This window comes from Oncorhynchus keta, chromosome 27 (genome assembly GCF_023373465.1).
Source record: "Oncorhynchus keta strain PuntledgeMale-10-30-2019 chromosome 27, Oket_V2, whole genome shotgun sequence".
NCBI lineage: Eukaryota > Metazoa > Chordata > Actinopteri > Salmoniformes > Salmonidae > Oncorhynchus > Oncorhynchus keta.
In genome coordinates this window covers 48,712,024-48,732,248 of record NC_068447.1, presented here as the reverse complement: position 1 = coordinate 48,732,248, position 20,225 = coordinate 48,712,024, and the positions used below count along the sequence as shown (strand labels likewise).

Genomic DNA, 20,225 nt, shown 5'->3' with positions numbered 1-20,225 from the left:
CCGGCCTCAAGGTCACCAGGCTGCTCATTAGGGTGCACACCTGTCGCCAGCGTTACTCGCATAATGACACTCACCTGGACTCCATCACCTCCTTGATTACCTGCCCTTTATATGTCAACTCCCTTGGGTTTCTTCCCCAGTCGCCAATGTTGCTGTTTCATGTCAGTGCGCTGTTTGTGTTTCTTGTTTTGTTCATTTATTTATTAAATGTATTCACTCCCTGAACTTGCTTCCCACCTCCCAGTGTACATCCTTACACAAAATTAGATTATTCTAACCCAACATGGAATCTAAGAGCGAGTGCTTAGGGGCCGATCCGGCATTCACTGGCAGAATAGCAATAAAAAAATAGCGTTTTCCTAATGACCCCAACCTGCGAGTGAGTCGTTCCCATTTTGAAACCAGATGAAACAACTGGTGAGCAGAAATGCGTTAGTCAGTTCAGTTCTTTGTAAGAGCTACATCTGTTTCTCCTTTGTCATCAGTGTTAGTTTTCAAGGGGTCATTGTGCAGAAACAACTGTGCCACAATGGCCATGGCCTGGACAATAGCACAGAGAATGTGATCAATCGCACATTGATGCGTGGATAGGTCAACACTGCACCACAACTGAGGTGCTTTTGAAGGCAGCACAGTGGGCCAAAGAAGAGGGTTATCACAATGTGTCTGATATATGTTTCTACCTGACACCAAAAGATGTGTGGAACATCCAAAGCTCTCCTCCGACACCAGGCTTGATGAGAATGACAGCATCAGCGTTGACAGACTGGTCAAGTCTGACCTTCAACAGGAGGTCATGTTCTACCAACCACTGTTCCACTCCACCAAACCAAACACTAATCATTGTACTGCAGATGGAGCAACTTGCCAAAGATAGAAACGGAATGTTTTTTCCTGGATACAACCTACAAAGTAATCACAGCTTATGTTTACACATTTTATGAATTAATCATTCAGCATCATGGGCGTGGAATTCCTGTTGCTTACTTCATTGTATGTGAGGAGACTACAGATGTGCTGGAGGTGTGCTTGCAGACGTTCGAACAGGCTATCCCAGGATTTTAAAAGAACCATGCACGTGACCAATATGAAGGAGATGGTGCATTTAAATAGAGATGCGGATATGCTTTCATTGAGATGTGTGATGTTCGACAGAGACCTGAACGAGGTCAGTGCAGTCCGCAAAGTGTTTCCAGAGGGTAGCATTCTTGTTCCATGTCTTGCAGGTGTCTCAACCAGAGTTTAACAGAGCATTAATTCAAATAAAACATCCCATTAATCATGGTTCGGGCACCATTTAGAATTTTGGAATTTGCTCCCAATCAACTCATGAGTTGAAATGTAATTTGAATTGGCCACACTCCACAAGATGTAGAATTTGAGTGACAGGAAGTAGAAAGTGATTCAGTGAAAGATGCTGGATATAATGAAAATATGCTTTTATCTTCTCCTCCCTAACAATGGGAATTTCACTGAATTCAATTGTATTTACTTACATTCAAATTCTAATTGCAATGCTGTATCCTGTTTACCACTTCAATTAAAATTCACTTTAAATTCAAGAATTTAATTGGAATTTAAAACATTCTCAATGTAATTATGAACTTACCCCAAACCTGCTATTATTGATATAGTATGCATTTAGGCTATGCATTTAGGCTATGCACAGATGGATGGTCAAGAGAGACTGGGGCCATTTTGACAGGAATACTGTTGTCCAGTCAGTGGTTGCCATGAAGAATTGGACAACAGTAAGAGCACACAATATTCATAGCTTGTTTAAAGTTGTAACATGTAGTTTTTCCCTTTGCTGCCCTCTTCAGCAACACTATACATTTTAACACAATACATTTTCTAATAGCGGCAAATCTGAAAACATGGGCATAAAGTCCGATGCATACTGGTCCTTTAACTCTAGAACCACTGGGCCTCGAGGGACCCCCCTTAAAGCTAATGAGCAGTCAATCTGACTGAAACATTCTAACAGTGTAATTAATACATTTCATTTATGCTATCTCAAAAATAATCATTTGGTTGTGTTTATGAAAGCCTTGGCTAACATTAGAATAAGATTTTTGTCATTTCAAATGATTTTTTGTTATATAGTACCAGTCAAAAGTTTGGACACACCTACTCATACAAGGGTTTTTCTTTAGTTTGACTATTTTCTACATTGTAGAATAGTGACAACATCAAAACGATGAAATAACACATATGGAATCATGTAGTAACCAAAAAAAGTGTTAAAGAAATCAAAATATGTTATATTTGCCAAGAGAGATGACAGTCCGTCACCACTGGGACCCTTAGTGTTACGCGAAGTGGAACAGGGAAACCCAAGACCAGACTCAGACGAGGAGACTGGGATGAAGTAAACAAGGTAATTATTGAAACACAGGGGGGAGATGGAGTGCAGGCCAGGGGAAGCTCGGGTGGGTTGCAGGAAACCAGGTGAGGAGGCTGAGGCTGGAGTGAGAGGGGTTGGCACAGGGTAAGCAGGTCCGGACGGGAATCCAAGGGAGTAGTAGAGTGGGGAATCCAGGACAGAGTAGCAGGGTGAGGAGATGTGGGACTGGAGACAGGAACCAGAGTCAGAGCGGGCAGAACTGTAGCGGAGAGGAAAACTGTGTCAGGCAAGGCACAACAGGATGACAGGATCTAAATCGTAACAAACAGCTAGAAACGTAGACTGACTGAGCAGAGATTACGATCTGGCAGTGTAGAAGTGGCAGGACTGAGTATTTGTAGAGGTCTTGATTATGGAACAGGTTGCAGCTGGTGGGGATCTGCTCTGACTCCAGCACACCTGTCTCCGCCCATACAATCACACACACAGAGAGAGAGAGGGAGAGGGAGAGAGCACTGGGGGAGTGGCGGCAGGTCAAGGAGACACATGATGAGCAGTAGAGGGTGTGGCAGGAGCAGATGTAACACTTAGTGGGACTATCATTTGTTTTTCAACATTACAATAACCCAACACACCTCCAGGCAGTTTACGGTCTATTTGATCAAGAAGGAGAGTGATGGTGCTGCATCAGATGACCTGGCCTCCACAATCACCCGACCTCAATCCAATTGAGATGGTTTGGGATGAGTTAAACCGCAGAGTGAAGGAAAAGCAGCCAACAAGTGCTCAGCATATGGGAACTCTTTCAAGACTATTGGAAAAGCATTCCAAGATGGTTGAGAGAATGCCAAGAGAGTGCAAAGCTGTCATCAAGGCAAAGGGTGGCTACTTTGAAGAATCTCAAAAGTCAAATATATTTTGATTTGTTTAGCTTTTTTGTTTTGGTTACTACATGATTCCATATGTGTTATTTCATAGTTTTATGTCTTCACTATTATTCTACAATGTAAAAAATAGTAAAAATATTGAAACATCCTGTAATGAGTAGTGTGTCCAAACTTTTGACTGGTACTGTTGTGTCGATATGAAAGCAGTCAAAAATAGTCCATTACTGTTTAATTGTGTGCGTTTTCACGCAATGGCATCAGATGGATTTCATTTATCCCTTGTCCTCACAGTTGACACAAATATTCGTAATTGTCACTTGCTTGACGCACTTTGACATACCTTTATTTGGTCGCAGTGCTTAATAGTCTCCGGTTCTCTCTTTATTGTGTCCCCATTGTCTTGTCATTCTTCAGCTCCCGTCTCAAGTTGTTTATGCGGCCGGCCAGGCTTGATTTCTTTACAAGTAACTTGTTTGCCAATGAGTCAAGTGACAATTGTCCATGTCTCCCCTTGCCAATGTAAAGTTCCAGAAGCCTCATCACCACATACTCCGACACTCGCTCACATGCTGCCCGATGTGGAGCTTATCCCAAATATTGAAGGCCGTTTAGCATGTAAAGTTTGCGCACACTCTCATTGTGTAGCCTACTCCAAGTGGGCCAGAGTACAATAGAAGGGCCCGCCCTGTTCTTCATTCACAATTGGTGATGACGTTGTCCTCGCTCGTCAACTCACCCATTCACTCCCTTTCTCATACTTTACTTCATTTTTTATATAGTATGTGTGAAATTAGTTTCGGAATAGTGTAGGTTTAGGTTCAGTTTCGAAGTGATTACTAGCTGGGTACTGTACTGTCAACTGTTGGGAGAAGGAAGGGCAACGAGGGAAAACCGTAAAAAAAATGGCATGCCCTCCTAAAACTGGTTATAACTCCAGTACAATTCTAACACAGACAGTGTTTATGAAAATAAGGAGGGGGGCATGACTTTAATAATGGCAGAGTAATACAAAAAATACAAATAATGAGCAGTCAAAATGACTGTTTTAGCGGTTGTAGTGTTAACTAAATGTGTATTATAGTGAAAGACGATCACTAGATAAGCAATCAATCATTTTGTCACACTGTTGACTGTTGTGGTGTCCTAGGGCTAGTAGGAGTCACGCTGTCCTGGTGTAAGGCAACAGCGCCGATCCAAACTTCAAATTAGATGTTACATTAAGATCTTGTCTTTCCTTGGATTCCTTCCATCCTCTTAGCTTCTTCTTAAAAGGCATTGGAGGATAGGATCTGAGGTGCCACCCTTTGGACCATGACCTCCAATGTGAGAACAGAAGAGAGGCAAGGAGAGAAGAGGTTGCAAAACATTAAGGAAAATCTTTTTTCTCGAGATTCACCTCGAGATTCGCATTTGGCCCTAGTCCATTCAAAATTCAGCACATCCCCACCCTCCCTTCTCCCTCCTTTTGAATGAGCCCTCTGATGTTTCAATAGCGTTTCAGCAAGAGAGCCCTCCCTTGTTACCTAATAATCCCGTTTCCTAATTTGGTATACATTTGGTTTGGTAAATGTCTCCCTTTGCATCCATACAGACAGACTACATGGACAACACACAGCAGGGGGACATGCATATGACCGTTTCCGTGGTCAGAGAAAGAGGGCAGACACAATGTTTGTCAGGGTAAAACTAAGGAGAAAAGGACGAAGGAAATAGTATACCCTGTGTGTGTTTATGAGCACACACACCTTTTTTTGCACATACACATTTGAGTGCAGGAATGTGGTAATGTGCTGCACTTTGAATGAATAATGCCAGAGCGACTCGGCCTCTTTCATTTGTTGCCACCTTGTACGTGGTCAGACATTACGGAGCTTTCCAGGTAACACACTGTCTGTACAAAATGTTTGTGGGCATAGTTGTTTGTGTCGTGCATTATATGTCATTTGCTTCTTGATGAAATTGAAAGATGCCAGCATGGTATGGTGTGAGACGGGCCCAAACCCATCTACTGCAGAGCTACTGTAAGGTTGTATTCAGCCCACGTGACAAACAAACGTTGATTTGAGACAGTGTGTGCAGGCTTTGACATCTGCTCTGCTAAAGTATGTACTGTCTGTCTTCATTGATGTATTGTCTGTCTTCATTGATGTACATGATTAATGAAACTATATATTCCCTAAACCTGACTCATTTAAAGACATCAGGCAATTACAAAGCTTATTTCAGTGTATTTGACCATGTAACATATTCTCGCTTTCTGTCATGTACTGGTCCAACACATTTCTGAAATGGCTGAGCAGATGTCCTCCCAGACCAATGATTGTGTTTTTTGTATATCACTTTTGAGTAAACAGTTAGTACTGTAGTGTATCACTGTATAATTATATTGTTATTCATTGCATTATCATACATGTACTTGAACTGTTGCACCCCAGCAAGCTTTCTATCTGGCTTGGCTCAAGGGACAGTTATTTATTTAACTAGGCAGCTACTTTCAAATCTATAAATGTACTCGGCGACATCCCGATGTCCCTGCCTAGATCAGCAGCTTCAGCTGAAACAAAACAACATTTAAGCTGGTAAAGTGAGCATAAATAATCATTATTGCAACCACCACAAAATACATGAATGGTGAGCTTCCCTGAATCCACCAAACCACTATTTCACATTTCAGAGAAAATCCTTAACAAAACCCTCTGTGATCTTATTTGGTCTCTCTTTTCTGGTGAATAAAACTGAAATCGCAACCAGCTTTCTATGGCTTGTTTTAAAAATAGCGATATTTTGGAGATTATTACATTTTCAAATAAACGAAAGTGAGAGGTTGTAATCTGAATATATAAGGCCATTCTTGAACACAGGGTGAGACTTTCTTACTAATTTGCTCGAAAATTAGTTCAGATTTAAGTATAACTTTTGCATGACTGGTGCCTTCAGTGAGAGGTCTAATGCATTAATATTTAATCATTTCTGCCCTCCGAATTCAAATGTATTATATAAAAAGGCCCTTAATTTCCAAATAAAATGTTCTATTTTTTGCTCATATACAGTTGAAGTCGGAAGTTTACGTACACTTAGGTTGGAGTCATTAAAACTCATTTTTTTAACCACTACACATATCTTGTTACCAAGTCGGCAAGTCGGTTAGGACATCAACTATGTGCATGAAACAAGTCATTTTTCCAACAATTGTTGTGAAATAATCTATAATTCACTGTATAACAATTCCAGTGGGTCAGAACGTTTACATACACTAAGTTGACTGTGCCTTTAAATAGCAAATAGCTTGGAACATTCCCAAAAATGATGTCATGGCTTTAGAAGCTTCTGATAGGCTAATTGACATCATTTGAGTCAATTGGAGGTGTACCTGTGGATGTATTTCAAGGCCTACCTTCAAAACTCAGTGCCTCTTTGCTTGACATCATGGGAAATTCGAAGGAAATCAGCCAAGACTTCAGAAAAAAATTTTAGACCTCCACATCCTTGTGAACAATTTCCAAACACCTGAAGGTACAGTTATACTGAACTGTGACTGCAATGTTTTTTCGTAAGAGACAGTTAACTCAATATCACACAGTCCCACTGTTGCAGTCCCACAGAGAGAGAAAAGAACAGTATGAAGATGAAATAATCATGCAACACATAGTGGAAGTAATACAATACTAACTCTGAGGTAAACACATTGTTTTTTACTAACAATATGACTTAATCGCGAACTGTCTGGCATCCTCTAACATCTAAGCAGTTCCTAGAGTTGTCCTTCTTGTAATTTCTGTCAACACTGTCATACCTAACTATCCCATATCAGTCCACACACCCCTCTCTCACCAGTGAGAGCATGACATCATGTATTATGGATGATCGCTCCCCAAAACAGAGTGAGCATTACAAGGACAAGGCATTTTCATCCATTAAAAAGCCACACACTGGACATGCTCTCTCTCTCAAATGGGATGTTCTCCATTGGGTACAAAGAAATCCACCAGCATGTAATTTAAAGGTCCAAATCTAGCTCCTAAACCTAATTATACCCCTACACTAATTCTACCCCTACACTAATTCTACCCCTACACTAATTCTACCCCTACACTAATTCTACCCCTACACTAATTCTATCCCTACACTAATTCTATCCCTACACTAATTCTAACCCTACAATAATTCTACCCCTACACTAATTCTACCCCTACACTAATTCTATCCCTACACTAATTCTATCCCTACACTAATTCTAACCCTACACTAATTCTACCCCTACACTAATTCTATCCCTACACTAATTCTATCCCTACACTAATTCTATCCCTACACTAATTCTACCCCTACACTAATTCTACCCCTACACTAATTCTACCCCTACACTAATTCTACCCCTACACTAATTCTATCCCTACACTAATTCTATCCCTACACTAATTCTAACCCTACACTAATTCTACCCCTACACTAATTCTAACCCTACACTAATTCTATCCCTACACTAATTCTATCCCTACACTAATTCTACCCCTACACTAATTCTACCCCTACACTAATTCTAACCCTACACTAATTCTAACCCTACACTAATTCTACCCCTACACTAATTCTATCCCTACACTAATTCTACCCCTACACTAATTCTAACCCAAACACTCATTCTAACCCTACACTAATTCTACCCCTACACTAATTCTACCCCTACACTAATTCTACCCCTACACTAATTCTACCCCTACACTAATTCTAACCCTACACTAATTCTACGCCTACACTAATTCTATCCCTACACCAATTCTACCCCTACACTAATTCTACCCCTACACTAATTCTACCCCTACACTAATTCTATCCCTACACTAATTCTATCCCTACACTAATTCTACCCCTACACTAATTCTACCCCTACACTAATTCTATCCCTACACTAATTCTACCCCTACACTAATTCTACCCTACACTAATTCTACCCCTACACTAATTCTACCCCTACACTAATTCTAACCCTACACTAATTCTATCCCTACACTAATTCTACCCCTACACTAATTCTACCCCTACACTAATTCTACCCCTACACTAATTCTTACCCTACACTAATTCTAACCCTACACTAATTCTAACCCTACACTAATTCTAACCCAAACACTCATTCTAACCCTACACTAATTCTAACCCTACGCTAATTCTAACCCTACACCAATTCTAACCCTACACCAATTCTTACCCTACACTAATTCTAACCCTACACTAATTCTACCCCTACACTAATTCTAACCCTACACTAATTCTACCCCTACACTAATTCTAACCCTACACTAATTCTAACCCTACACTAATTCTAACCCAAACACTCATTCTAACCCAAACACTCATTCTAACCCTACACTGATTCTAACCCTACACTAATTCTAACCCTACACCAATTCTAACCCTACACTAATTCTACCCCTACACTAATTCTAACCCTACACTAATTCTAACCCTACACTCATTCTAACCCAAACACTCATTCTAACCCTACACTAATTCTAACCCTACACCAATTCTTACCCTACACTAATTCTAACCCTACACTAATTCTAACCATAGCACTAATTCTAACTTTAACCATAAAATCCCTAGAAATAGCATTTGCCCTTGTGGGGACCAAGTAAAATGTCCCAGTTGGTCAATTTTTGTTTGTTTGTTTGTTTACTATTATTGTGGGGACTTCACAAGTATAGTTAAACACACACACACACACACACACACACACACACACAATACACACACACATGCCTGTGGGGTGGTCTGCCAGCTAAAAGTAACCGTATAGCCATTGTTCACAGGCACTAGGGGAGAGAGGAGCATTGAAGGAGTCTTGACATGGTTCTCACATTACTGACCATGTGCTGTCAGACTCCATAGTTGCACCTCTCATACTCCCCCCCCCACACACACACACGCTGCATGTACACACACAAAATGCACACACGCTCTCTCTTTCTTTTCTTCCCCCTTCGACGAAAGAAAGACTAGCTCAGGTATCTGTCAGGCCCCAGTTCCTCAGGTGGTCTCACATTGAGAACGGAAGCCCTTGCCTGTCCTCTCACTGTAACACATACACACACACTCACCTGTCAATGGAGAGGGGGTAGAGAAAGAGATCTGGAAGCCTAAGACAGATGCGGGAACAGATGCTGCCCTCTCCTTCCACACACACATAACAGAGCTGTGTGTTAATATATGTGTGCGTGTGTGTGCATACATGAGTGTGTAGTGTACATGTGTGCGCCTGTGTGTGTGTGTGTGTTCAACAGCAAGTGAGAGTGAGACAGACAGCTGCCGGGCTAGTCCAAGTGAACATGCCCACTCGCGTTCAGCACTGGCCTGGGAACCAGTGATAAGACGTAGCTAGGGGAGATCTGTGAAGGGGGGGGGACTAAATAGGAGATGTGGGGCATCCAAAGGGGCCTCAAGAGCCATCAAAAGCTCCGAACCAAGGAGACTCTTAAGATCAGGGCCCTCCTAAGCTCAGCCAGGAAGGACTATGCTTTGTCCTCCGTCAGTCTCATTGATTTCTATTCAAATCCACTACCTGTGAGAGTTACCTGCTGTTTAAGTCAGCTTTAGTGTAGTGGTATGGATGTGTGGACACTGGCCAGATAAATGATGCTCAAAGGTACCAAGCTGACGTCTATATTACAGGGGTCAATACAGATGTAGGTATGTGGTGGATATTGTACGTAGCTCCTGTATTTGGAGTTGTAACGAAGCTGTTTTAACCCATGAATATATCGAGTAAACTAGTCGTTAACTCTGTTTTTTTTTGTCAAGTGTCAACTGTTTATGTAGCTAAGGCCCTTCAACTTTCAGTAACGGCAATTGTTTGAAGTGTTTTTGAACGGTCTGAAAGTTGTACTGCCGTTGGCCATTGGGACATGTCCTCCCTCACAAATAACATACTGCATCGCTCTTTTTCTCCATCTCTGTCAAATCAAACGTTCAAATCAATTCTAAACGGATCATTTTTTAAAAAATTTCTCCTCAGATTGCAGAGGAATGCTATGCGGCTTCGGGTCAGTGTGTGAACGTGACGCGGCTGACCCCTCCAAGACAGAGTGCGTCTGCAAGAAGATGGTGTGTCCGTCGGTTGTGGCGCCTGTGTGTGGCTCGGACTCCTCGACCTACTCCAATGAGTGTGAGCTGGAGAAGGCCCAGTGCAACACGCAGCGGCGCATCAAGGTGCTGCGCAAAGGACCCTGCGGTGAGTCTTGCTAGTCATGCTAGATACAGTGCCTTTAGAAAGTATTCCCACCCCCTTTTCCCCAAAAAAATTGTGTTAGAGCCTGAATTTAAAATTGATACAGTTAGATTTTGTGTCACTGGCACAATACCACATAATGTCAAAGTGGAATGATGTTAAAATGATTTTTTTTTACAAAAATGAAAAGCTGAAATGGCTTGAGTCAATAAGTACCAGGGAGGTTTTCCAATGCCCCACAAAGAAGGGCACCTATTGGTCGATGGGTAAAAATATGTTGAATGTCTCTTTGAGCATGGTGAAGTTACTAATTACACTACGGATGGTGTATCAATACACCTAGTCACTACAAAGATACTACAGACCTCCTTCCTAACTCAGTTGCCAGAGATGAAGGAAACCGCTCAGAGATTTCACCATGAGGCCAATGCTGACTAAAACAGTTAGAGTTTAATGACTGTGATAGGAGACAACTGAGGATGGATCAACAACATTGTAGTTACTCTACAATAGTAACCTAAATGACAGTGAAGAGAAGGACTCATGTACAGACAAACATATTCCAAAACATGCATCTTGTTTGCAATAAGGCACTAAAGTATAACTGAAAAAAAATGGCAAAGAAATGTACTTTAAGTCCTGAATACGGCAGCGTCAGCGTAGCCTAGTGGTTAGACTAGTAACCGGAAGGTTGCGAGTTCAAACCCCCGAGCTGACAAGGTACAAATCTGTCGTTCTGCCCCTGAACAGGCAGTTAACCCACTGTTCCCAGGCCGTCATTGAAAATAAGAATATGTTCTTAACTGACTTGCCTGGTTAAATAAAGGTAAAATTAAATTAAATTAAAATACAAAGCATTATGTTTGGGGAAAATTCAACACAGTACGTCACTGAGTACCACTCTTAATATTTTCAAGCATGGTGGTACAGTAGCTGCATTTGCAAGGACTAGAGAGTTTTTCAGGATAAAAATAAACAGAATAGAGCTAAGCACAGGTAAAATCCTATTGGAAACCTGGTTCAGTCTGCTTTCCAATAGACAATAGACAGTATCAGCAGGACAATAACCTCAAATACAAGGCCAAATATACACTGGAGTTGCTTATCAAGACGACATTGAATGTTCATGAGTGGCCTAGTTAGTTTGAAAAGCAATGAAAAGCAATGATACACAACCAACTTCACAGAGCTTGAAGAATTTGAAAAAGAATAATGTGCAAATATGATAAAATCTAGGTGTGCAAAGCTCTTTGAGACTTACCCATAAAGACTCACAGCTTTAATCACTCCCAAAGGGATTCTATTGACTCAAGGGTGTGTATATATTTAATTTTCAATAAACGTTACTAAAAACCTATTTTCACTTTGACATGATGGTGTATTGTGTGTAGATGGATAATCCAGTTTGAATTCAGTGTGTCACACAACAAAGTGTGTAATAAGTCAAGGGTTATGAATACTTTCTGAAGGCACTGTGTCTGTTTCAGTCCATTGGCACCCCGTTAGCTACTACTGTTCAGTGTTGTGTACTGACATGAAGTGTTGTATTTACTGTACGGTGAGATCAGCTAACTATCATTACGCTAGCTACTGTTCAGTCAGTTTTGTCTACTACTACTGTACGGTCTATACGGTCCCTTATGTATAGAGAGTCCTAGCTAGCATTATGGTACTATTCAGTCTGTTTCAGTCAGTTGTATAGTTTCTCAGCGAGCATCACGCTAGCTGAGTCCATTGCAGTCTTTTGTGCTCTTTCATACCTTCAGAATGAGTCCTGCTAGCATTGCGCTACAGTACAGTGGCATGTTCTGTACCTCTGCGAGTAAAGAAGCTGTTATGTCATCACAGAGATACAGTATTATGACAGGATTTGAAGAAACTTGCCATAAGCCTATTAGAAATGCCATTATGTCTTCTATCACAAGTTATACCAGCCACCAGATGACAAAACACCTCGACGCACGCTGTGTCTGTCTACCACGGTCCAGAGCCAACAGATGACAAAAGTGAAGCCTATTTGGCTCATCGTAACCACCACTAGTTAGCATAGCAGCACCAGCCACCCCACTAGGGGTTTGCAGGGCTGAAAGCACAAAGCAATATGCTACAATGGGCTTTGTGTCGTGTTTTTCTCCCTCTATGCTGTCGCTACAATGCTAATCCATCAGCTGATTGCTGTGCTGGCTAGTGGCTGGCTAATATCAGGGCCTGTGTGACTAAAGGGCTTGCCAGATAGAGGGAAGGAAACAGGAACAGAAAGAGAGGAAGGGAAACAGAGAGAGGGAGGGAGGAGGGGAGAGAAAGAGGTAGGGAGGGAATAGGGAGAGAGGGATGGAAGGGGGAGAGAGAGAGGGACGGAGAGATGGAGGGAAGAGAGAGGGAGGGAAGGGAGAGAGACAGGGAGAGAAACAGAGAACTGATAAAGAAAGACAGATGTATAAAGAGAAAGAGAGAGAGAGTGAGGTAATTACATCAGCTAGAGGAACAGGCCATATACAGCCATCAAAAGGCCCATAATTATCCAGACTTACCCGCTGGGAGCACAGGGGAGTTCTGGGTAAAGGGCGATGGTGGCCTGTAGGGCGCAACTTCCTCCTGATGAACCAGATCTGCATCGGGAGATTTAGTGACTAAGCTGCTATTCACAAAAATAAGAAGAGCTGCTTCTGTATTGATTATGACCAGTGAGGACTACGGTGTACAGGGCCCATATCCACAAAGTGTCTCAGAGTAGGAGTGCTGATCTTCAACAGTGAAGAGGCGACTCCGGGATGCTGGCCTTCTAGGCAGAGTTGCAAAGAAACAGCCCTATCTCAGACTGGCCAATAAAAAAAAGAGTAAGATGGGCAAAAGAACACAGACACTGGACAGAGGAACTCTGCCTAGAAGGACAGCATCCCGGAGTCACCTCTTCACTGTTGACGTTGAGACTGGTGTTTTGCGGGTACTGTTTAAAGAAGCTGACAGTCGAGGACTTTTGTGAGGCATCTGTTTCTCAAACTAGACACTCTAATGTACTTGTCCTCTTGCTCAGTTGAGCACCGGGGCCTCCCACTCCTATTTCTATTCTGGTTAGAGCCAGTTTGCGCTGTTCTGTGAAGGGCTTAGTACACAGCATTGTACAAGATCTTTAGTTTCTTGGCAATTTCTCGCATGGAATAGCCTTCATTTTTCAGAAGAAAGTATTTTTTTTTTTTTTTATTCTGGCCATTTTGAGCCTGTAATCAAACCCACAAATGCTGATGCTCCAGATACTCAACTAGTCTAAAGAAGGCTAGTTTTATTGCTTCTTTAATGAGCACAACAGTTTTCAGCTGTGCTAACATAATTGCAAAAAGGTTTTCTAATGATCAATTAGCCTTTTAAAATTATAAACTTGGATTAGCTAACACAACGTGCTATTGGAACACAGGAGTGATAGTTGCTGATAATGGGCCTCTGTACACCTATGTAGATATTCCATAAAAAATCAGCCGTTTCCAGCTACAATAGTCATCTACAACATTAACAATGTCTACACTGTATTTCTGATCAATTTGATGTTATTTTAATATACAAAACATGTGTTGCTCTTTCAAAAACAAGGACATTTCTAAGTGACCCCAAACTTTTGAACGGTAGTGTATGTTAATGACTCAATCAGTCATTAATAAGGCATTAGGAACTACTTAAGATACTTAGCGTTGATTTGATTTTGAATGCAGAGTGTATATGTACACAGTAATTGGTAATATTAGGCTTTCAAGGATTAATCAAATGTATTCATTTGTGGGGGGAAATCATACAACACAGAGCTATGTAGCTACTCAGTCTGATTTATCCAATGTTCTTATCTAGAGTCCCTTCTTCAAGATGCATTTAATGTCTACAATGAGAGATGCTGGACAGCAGTTTAATCCGAAATGACAAACCCTGTACTTCCGTATATAAAAGAGTTCCATTTGACAGTTTCACACTGAGAAAAAATAGCAAACTAGAAGATGAGAAGCGTAGAGAGGGGCGCAGCGGGTCAGGGGAAACTGGATGACAGGTTCTTATTCTCTTTCTCCATCCAATACATCTTGTCAGCACAGAAGGTCCAGGCAGCTCACACTGGCGGGTATTATGTTGTTGTCTGGGATGGTGGAGAGGTCTGCTGGAGGGAGGGAGTGAAGAGAGAAGTATATGTTTTATAAGTATATTAACCGGGTACTTTAGGTCCTGGATGCTGATTGGCTGAAAGCCGTGGGATATCAGACATAATAAACTGGGTGGTTCGAGCCCTGACTGCTGATTGGCTGAAAGCCGTGGTATATCAGACCATATACCATGGGTTTGACAAAACATTTATTTGTACTACTTTAATTAGGTTGGTAACCAGTTTATAATATAATTAAGGCACCTCGGGGGTTTGTGATAAATGGCCAATATACCACGGCTAAGGGCTGTATCCAGGCACTCCACGTTGCGTCCTGCTTAAGAACAGCCTTTGGCCGTGGCATATTGGCCATGTACCACACTTCTAATTAAATTTGTCACATGCTTTGTAAACAACAGCTATAGACTAACAGTGCAATTATTTCTTACAGCCCCCCCCCAAACAAAAACAACAACAGAAATAGTCTGAAAATATATCATGAATAACACATACATGGGGTACCAGTACCGAGTAGAGTAGATGTGCAGGGGTACGAGGTAGTTGAGGTAGATATAGGTAGGGATAAAGTGACTGGGTAGATAGATCATTATTAACAGTAACAGTTGCGTATGTGATGAGTCAAGAGACCAGTGCAAAAAGGGACAATGCCGATGTTCCGGGTAGCTATTGTTTAACTGTTTAACTATTTAGCAGTCCTTAAAGGTTTTATTGTATTTCTTCATATTTTTTTTTAAAACAAACCACAACTTATAAAGGCTTGATAGGGCATTCTTAAAGTCGTCATAAGCACTATAAAGTGGGACCATATATTTTTTTCTCATTACATGTTGATGGCCCTCCCATTTGAATGGGCAAGGCATGGATAATGTAGTACCATATTAAAGCAAATGCCAGTATTCAAGCTGTATTGTACTGCGCTGTAAGATAACGGCCTGGATTGTGCCTCTGGCCACTCCAGATACCAAGTCAATGTACGGCCACTACATCTGAACAGTTTAGTGGGTTTTTGTACTGAAATAATGGTGTGCACATAACTCAGCCAGCACTGGCCTTCATGGACATCCCAGCCTAAGCAGCTCTTTTCATTAATTCCCTCTTTCTAAAATGGGTAATTTGGGAGCCACATTTCTATGGGTTAGTCCACTGGTCCAGCGTGCAGATAATGGCCTGATATCATTTGAATTAAAAACACAGGGTGCTCTGCATTGTTTAAATCTGTTTGAATGGCCCTCAAGTTTGAGAACTGACGTTTTTAGGGAAGAACAGAGAGAAAAGCGATAGAAAGAAGAGGGGGCAAGGCAGCCGGCACTTATCCAGGGTTACCGTTCAGCAGAACATGAAGAGAAATTGGGGGCAGTGTGTGTTTGAGAGGAGGCCGGGAGAGCTCGAGCTGTATTAGCTCTCCTAATATTGAACCTGCAGCCGACAGAGAGAGACGGGTAAACACTCGATCTCCCAACCTATGCGGAGCGCTGCGGTGGGGAGGAGATGGAGACCAAGCGAGCGCCCGTGCCTCAGAATTTATTTTGGAGCGCCCAGATCGATGGGGAGATCAATGTTGTGTGTGTGTGTGTGTGTGTGTGTGTGTGTGTGTGTATGTTGTGAGTGTGTAGAGTGGCCCTGGAGCATGCCCTGCCTCACGCACCGTTGATAGACTAGACTCACTCTCATTCTTTCTCTCCGTCTCCTCTTTCACACCCGCACTGTATTTCTATCGACCTCTCTCCTGTCCCCATCACCACCCTTCCTCTTTCTCTTTTCCTCTCTTCCCTCCTTCACTGTGTATGTATCTCTCCATCTCCTACCATTCTCTCTCTCTCTCTCTCTCTCTCTCTCTCTCTCTCTCTCTCTCTCTCTCTCTCTCTCTCTCTCTCTCTCTCTCTCTCTCTCTCTCTCTCTCTCTCTCTCTCTCTCTCTCTCTCTCTCTCTCTCTCTCTCTCTCTCTCTCTCTCTCTCTCTCTCTCTCTCTCTCTCTCTCTCTCTCTCTCTCTCTCTCTCTCTCTCTCTCTCTCTCTCTCTCTCTCTCTCTCTCTCTCTCTCTCTCTCTCTCTCTCTCTCTCTCTCTCTCTCTCTCTCTCTCTCTCTCTCTCTCTCTCTCTCTCTCTCTCTCTCTCTCTCTCTCTCTCTCTCTCTCTCTCTCTCTCTCTCTCTCTCTCTCTCTCTCTCTCTCTCTCTCTCTCTCTCTCTCTCTCTCTCTCTCTCTCTCTCTCTCTCTCTCTCTCTCTCTCTCTCTCTCTCTCTCTCTCTCTCTCTCTCTCTCTCTCTCTCTCTCTCTCTCTCTCTCTCTCTCTCTCTCTCTCTCTCTCTCTCTCTCTCTCTCTCTCTCTCTCTCTCTCTCTCTCTCTCTCTCTCTCTCTCTCTCTCTCTCTCTCTCTCTCTCTCTCTCTCTCTCTCTCTCTCTCTCTCTCTCTCTCTCTCTCTCTCTCTCTCTCTCTCTCTCTCTCTCTCTCTCTCTCTCTCTCTCTCTCTCTCTCTCTCTCTCTCTCTCTCTCTCTCTCTCTCTCTCTCTCTCTCTCTCTCTCTCTCTCTCTCTCTCTCTCTCTCTCTCTCTCTCTCTCTCTCTCTCTCTCTCTCTCTCTCTCTCTCTCTCTCTCTCTCTCTCTCTCTCTCTAACCAGGTTTCCATCCAACCTTTTAATGTGAGTAAAGTACATGTCGGGTAAAAACATGTCACAACAGGCCTGATGGAAGCAGCACATTTGTTGGTAAACTTGATATTACATTTTTGCATCTGAGCTCCTAGAGTGTGCGGCTCTCCTTAATTTCCAGGTTTTCTACTCCGCTAGCCAGCACCTCGCCTAAATAGGTGTTTTTCTTCTAGATTTATGTGTGTTGAATAAACGTTTTTAGGAAAATACAAAGACGGAGGGGGGGGGCATGACGATAGAAAATGTCAGCGAAATTAGACATTTTAATTCATAATTCAAAATTACTCTTCTTGTGTGAATGGTCAGTTTTCTCTTGGTCATTTCTTCAATATCTTGATATTTAAATGGAGATAGAAATGTTGTGGAATAAAGGAACAGATGACACATGACTGATATTGTCTACCCACATTTTCTGTCATATGGATAGGTTCAACTGTAGATTTCAGATTCTCGTTCTCTTGTCACTCCCTCTCTCTCTTAATTGTCTGTTAGTCATCTCTGTGAGGTGTCATTGAACCATTTTACCTGTCTGCTGGCCCCATCAGTAGGGTCTCCGCTCTGCTGCCCTACTGTAGCGGCTGTAATGTGACCCACTGACTGATTCAAATCAAATCAAATTATATTAGTCACATGTGCCGAATACAACAGGTAGACCTTACAGTGAAATGCTAGGAGCCCCTGACCGACAATGCAGTTAAAAAAAAAATGCAAATAAGAATAATAAATAAAAGTAACAAGTAATTAATTTAAAGAGCAACTGAAATACCAATAGCGAGACTATATACAGGGGTTACCGGTACAGAGTCAATGTGCGGGGGCACAGATTAGTTGATGTAATATGTACATGCAGGTGGAGTTATTAAAGTGACTATGCATAGATGATAAGAACAGAGAGTCGCAGCGGTGTAAAATGGGGGCAAAGCAAATAGTCTGGGTAGCCATTTGATTAGGTCTTATGGTCTTATGAGTCTTATGGCTTGGGGGTAGAAGCTGTTTAGAAGCCTCTTGGACCTAGACTTGGCGCTCCGGTACCGCTTGCCGTGCGTTAGCAGAGAGAACAGTCTATGACTAGGGTGGCTGGAGTCTTTGACAATTCTTAGGGCCTTCCTCTGACACCGCCTGGTATAGAGGTCCTGGATGGCAGGCAGCTCAGCCCCGGTGATGTACTGGGCCGTTCGCACTACCCTCTGTAGTGCCTTGCGGTCAGAGGCCGAGCAGTTGCCATACCAGGCAGTGAGGCAACCAGTCAGGATGCTCTCGATGGTGCACCTGTAGAACCTTTTGAGGATCTGAATACCCATGCCAAATATTTTCAGTCTCCTGAGGGGAATAGGTTTTGTCATGTCCTCTTCACGACTGTCTTGGTGACCATAATCCACTCTCAGGATGATTGCTGATGCCTTCTCATTCTCTATGTCTTTTAGTCTTTGTATTCCTCTATTTTGTGAAGAAGTCACTTTTCCTTTATCGTAATTGTTATTCTCCTCTATGACCATGTATTTTCAATGTATTCAATGTCAGTTCTTACTTTTGCCACAAGGGGCACTGTGCCGATGCACCAACTAAACAAACATACTCACAAACAGACACAGACACACATACAACCCAATTCACCCCCACCCAACACAGAGAATCCCACTCTTCCTAGCGGGTTCCAGATGATAACAGTAGTGTGTTTAATTTGATTGCCTCCCTCGCCTCCTTCTCCCGCTCCTCCTGTAGAGCTTTGAGATCCTTTCCAAACAGATCCCTGTCTCTTTCTCTCCTTCTCCCGTAACCTCGAGAGGACTTGGGTTTGATGAATGCACTAACTGGATAAGAGTGTCTGCTAAATGACTAGAATGTAAATGTAGATAACAGATTATGGCGCCGGCTCACACATTAAAAAGCGCACCACGCACACACACAATGACAAGCAGAAGCTTGGTTTGACACATTTGAATTATTAATTTATTATTTATAATTAGTATTATTTTATTCGGCTCACCTCAGTAATCCACTGACGTTGGTTAATGTTTTGCCCTGATGCCAAGCGAAAAAGAAGATCAGATATGGAAGGAAAAGCTGGGAGTCAATGGAACATTTTATAACTTTTTGGCAACAATGCAAAACGTTATGTTTGGCGTAAAAGCAACACAGCCCATCACCCTGAACACACCATCCCCACTGTCAAACATGGTGGTGGCAGCATCATAGTTTGGGCCTGCTTTTCTTCAGCAGGGACAGGGAAGATGGTTAAAATTGATGGGAAGATGGATGGAGCCAAATACAGGACAATTCTGGAAGAAAACCTGATGGAGTCTGCAAAAGACCTGAGACTGGGACGTCCAGGTGTTAGAATGGCCAAGTCAAAGTCCAGACCTGAATCCAATCGAGAATCTGTGGAAAGAACTGAAAACTGCTGTTCACAAATGCTCTTCATCCAACCTCACTGAGCTCGAGCTGTTTTGCAAGGAGGAATGGGAAAAAATGTCAGTCTCTCGATGTGCAAAACTGATAGAGACATACCCCAAGCGACTTACAGCTGTAATCGCAGCAAAAGGTGGCGCTACAAAGTATTAACTTAAGGGGGCTGAATAATTTTGCACGCCCAATTTTTCAGTTTTTGATTTGTTAAAAAAGTTTGAAATATCCAATAAATGTCGTTCCACTTCATGATTGTGTCCCACTTGTTGTTGATTCTTCACAAAAAAATACAGTTTTATATCTTTATGTTTGAAATGTGGCAAAAGGTCGTAAAGTTCAAGGGGGGCGAATACTTTCGCAAGGCACTGTACCTTCAGGCATTTGGAAATTGTTCCCAAAGATGAACCAGACTTGTGGAGGTCTACAATTTCTTTCTGAGGTCTTGGCAGATTTCTTTTGATTTTCCTGTGATGTCAAGCAAGGAGGCACTGAGTTTGAAGGTAGTCCTTGAAATACATCCACAGGTACATCTCCAACCTCCAAATTATGTCAATTAGCCTATCAGAAGCTTC

General features: G+C 42.3%; 1 protein-coding gene across 4 annotated transcripts in view; it reads left to right on the top strand.

Annotated features, from left to right (window-relative positions):
• LOC118360235 (agrin-like) overlaps positions 1-20,225 on the top strand; it is a 409,423-nt gene that overhangs the window by 194,560 nt on the left and 194,638 nt on the right. For all 4 annotated transcript variants that reach the window (XM_052482562.1, XM_052482563.1, XM_035739526.2 and 1 more), the window contains one exon: positions 10,250-10,465. In XM_052482562.1, the coding sequence (XP_052338522.1) occupies positions 10,250-10,465 (216 nt within the window). The remainder of the gene's footprint in view (positions 1-10,249; positions 10,466-20,225) is intronic.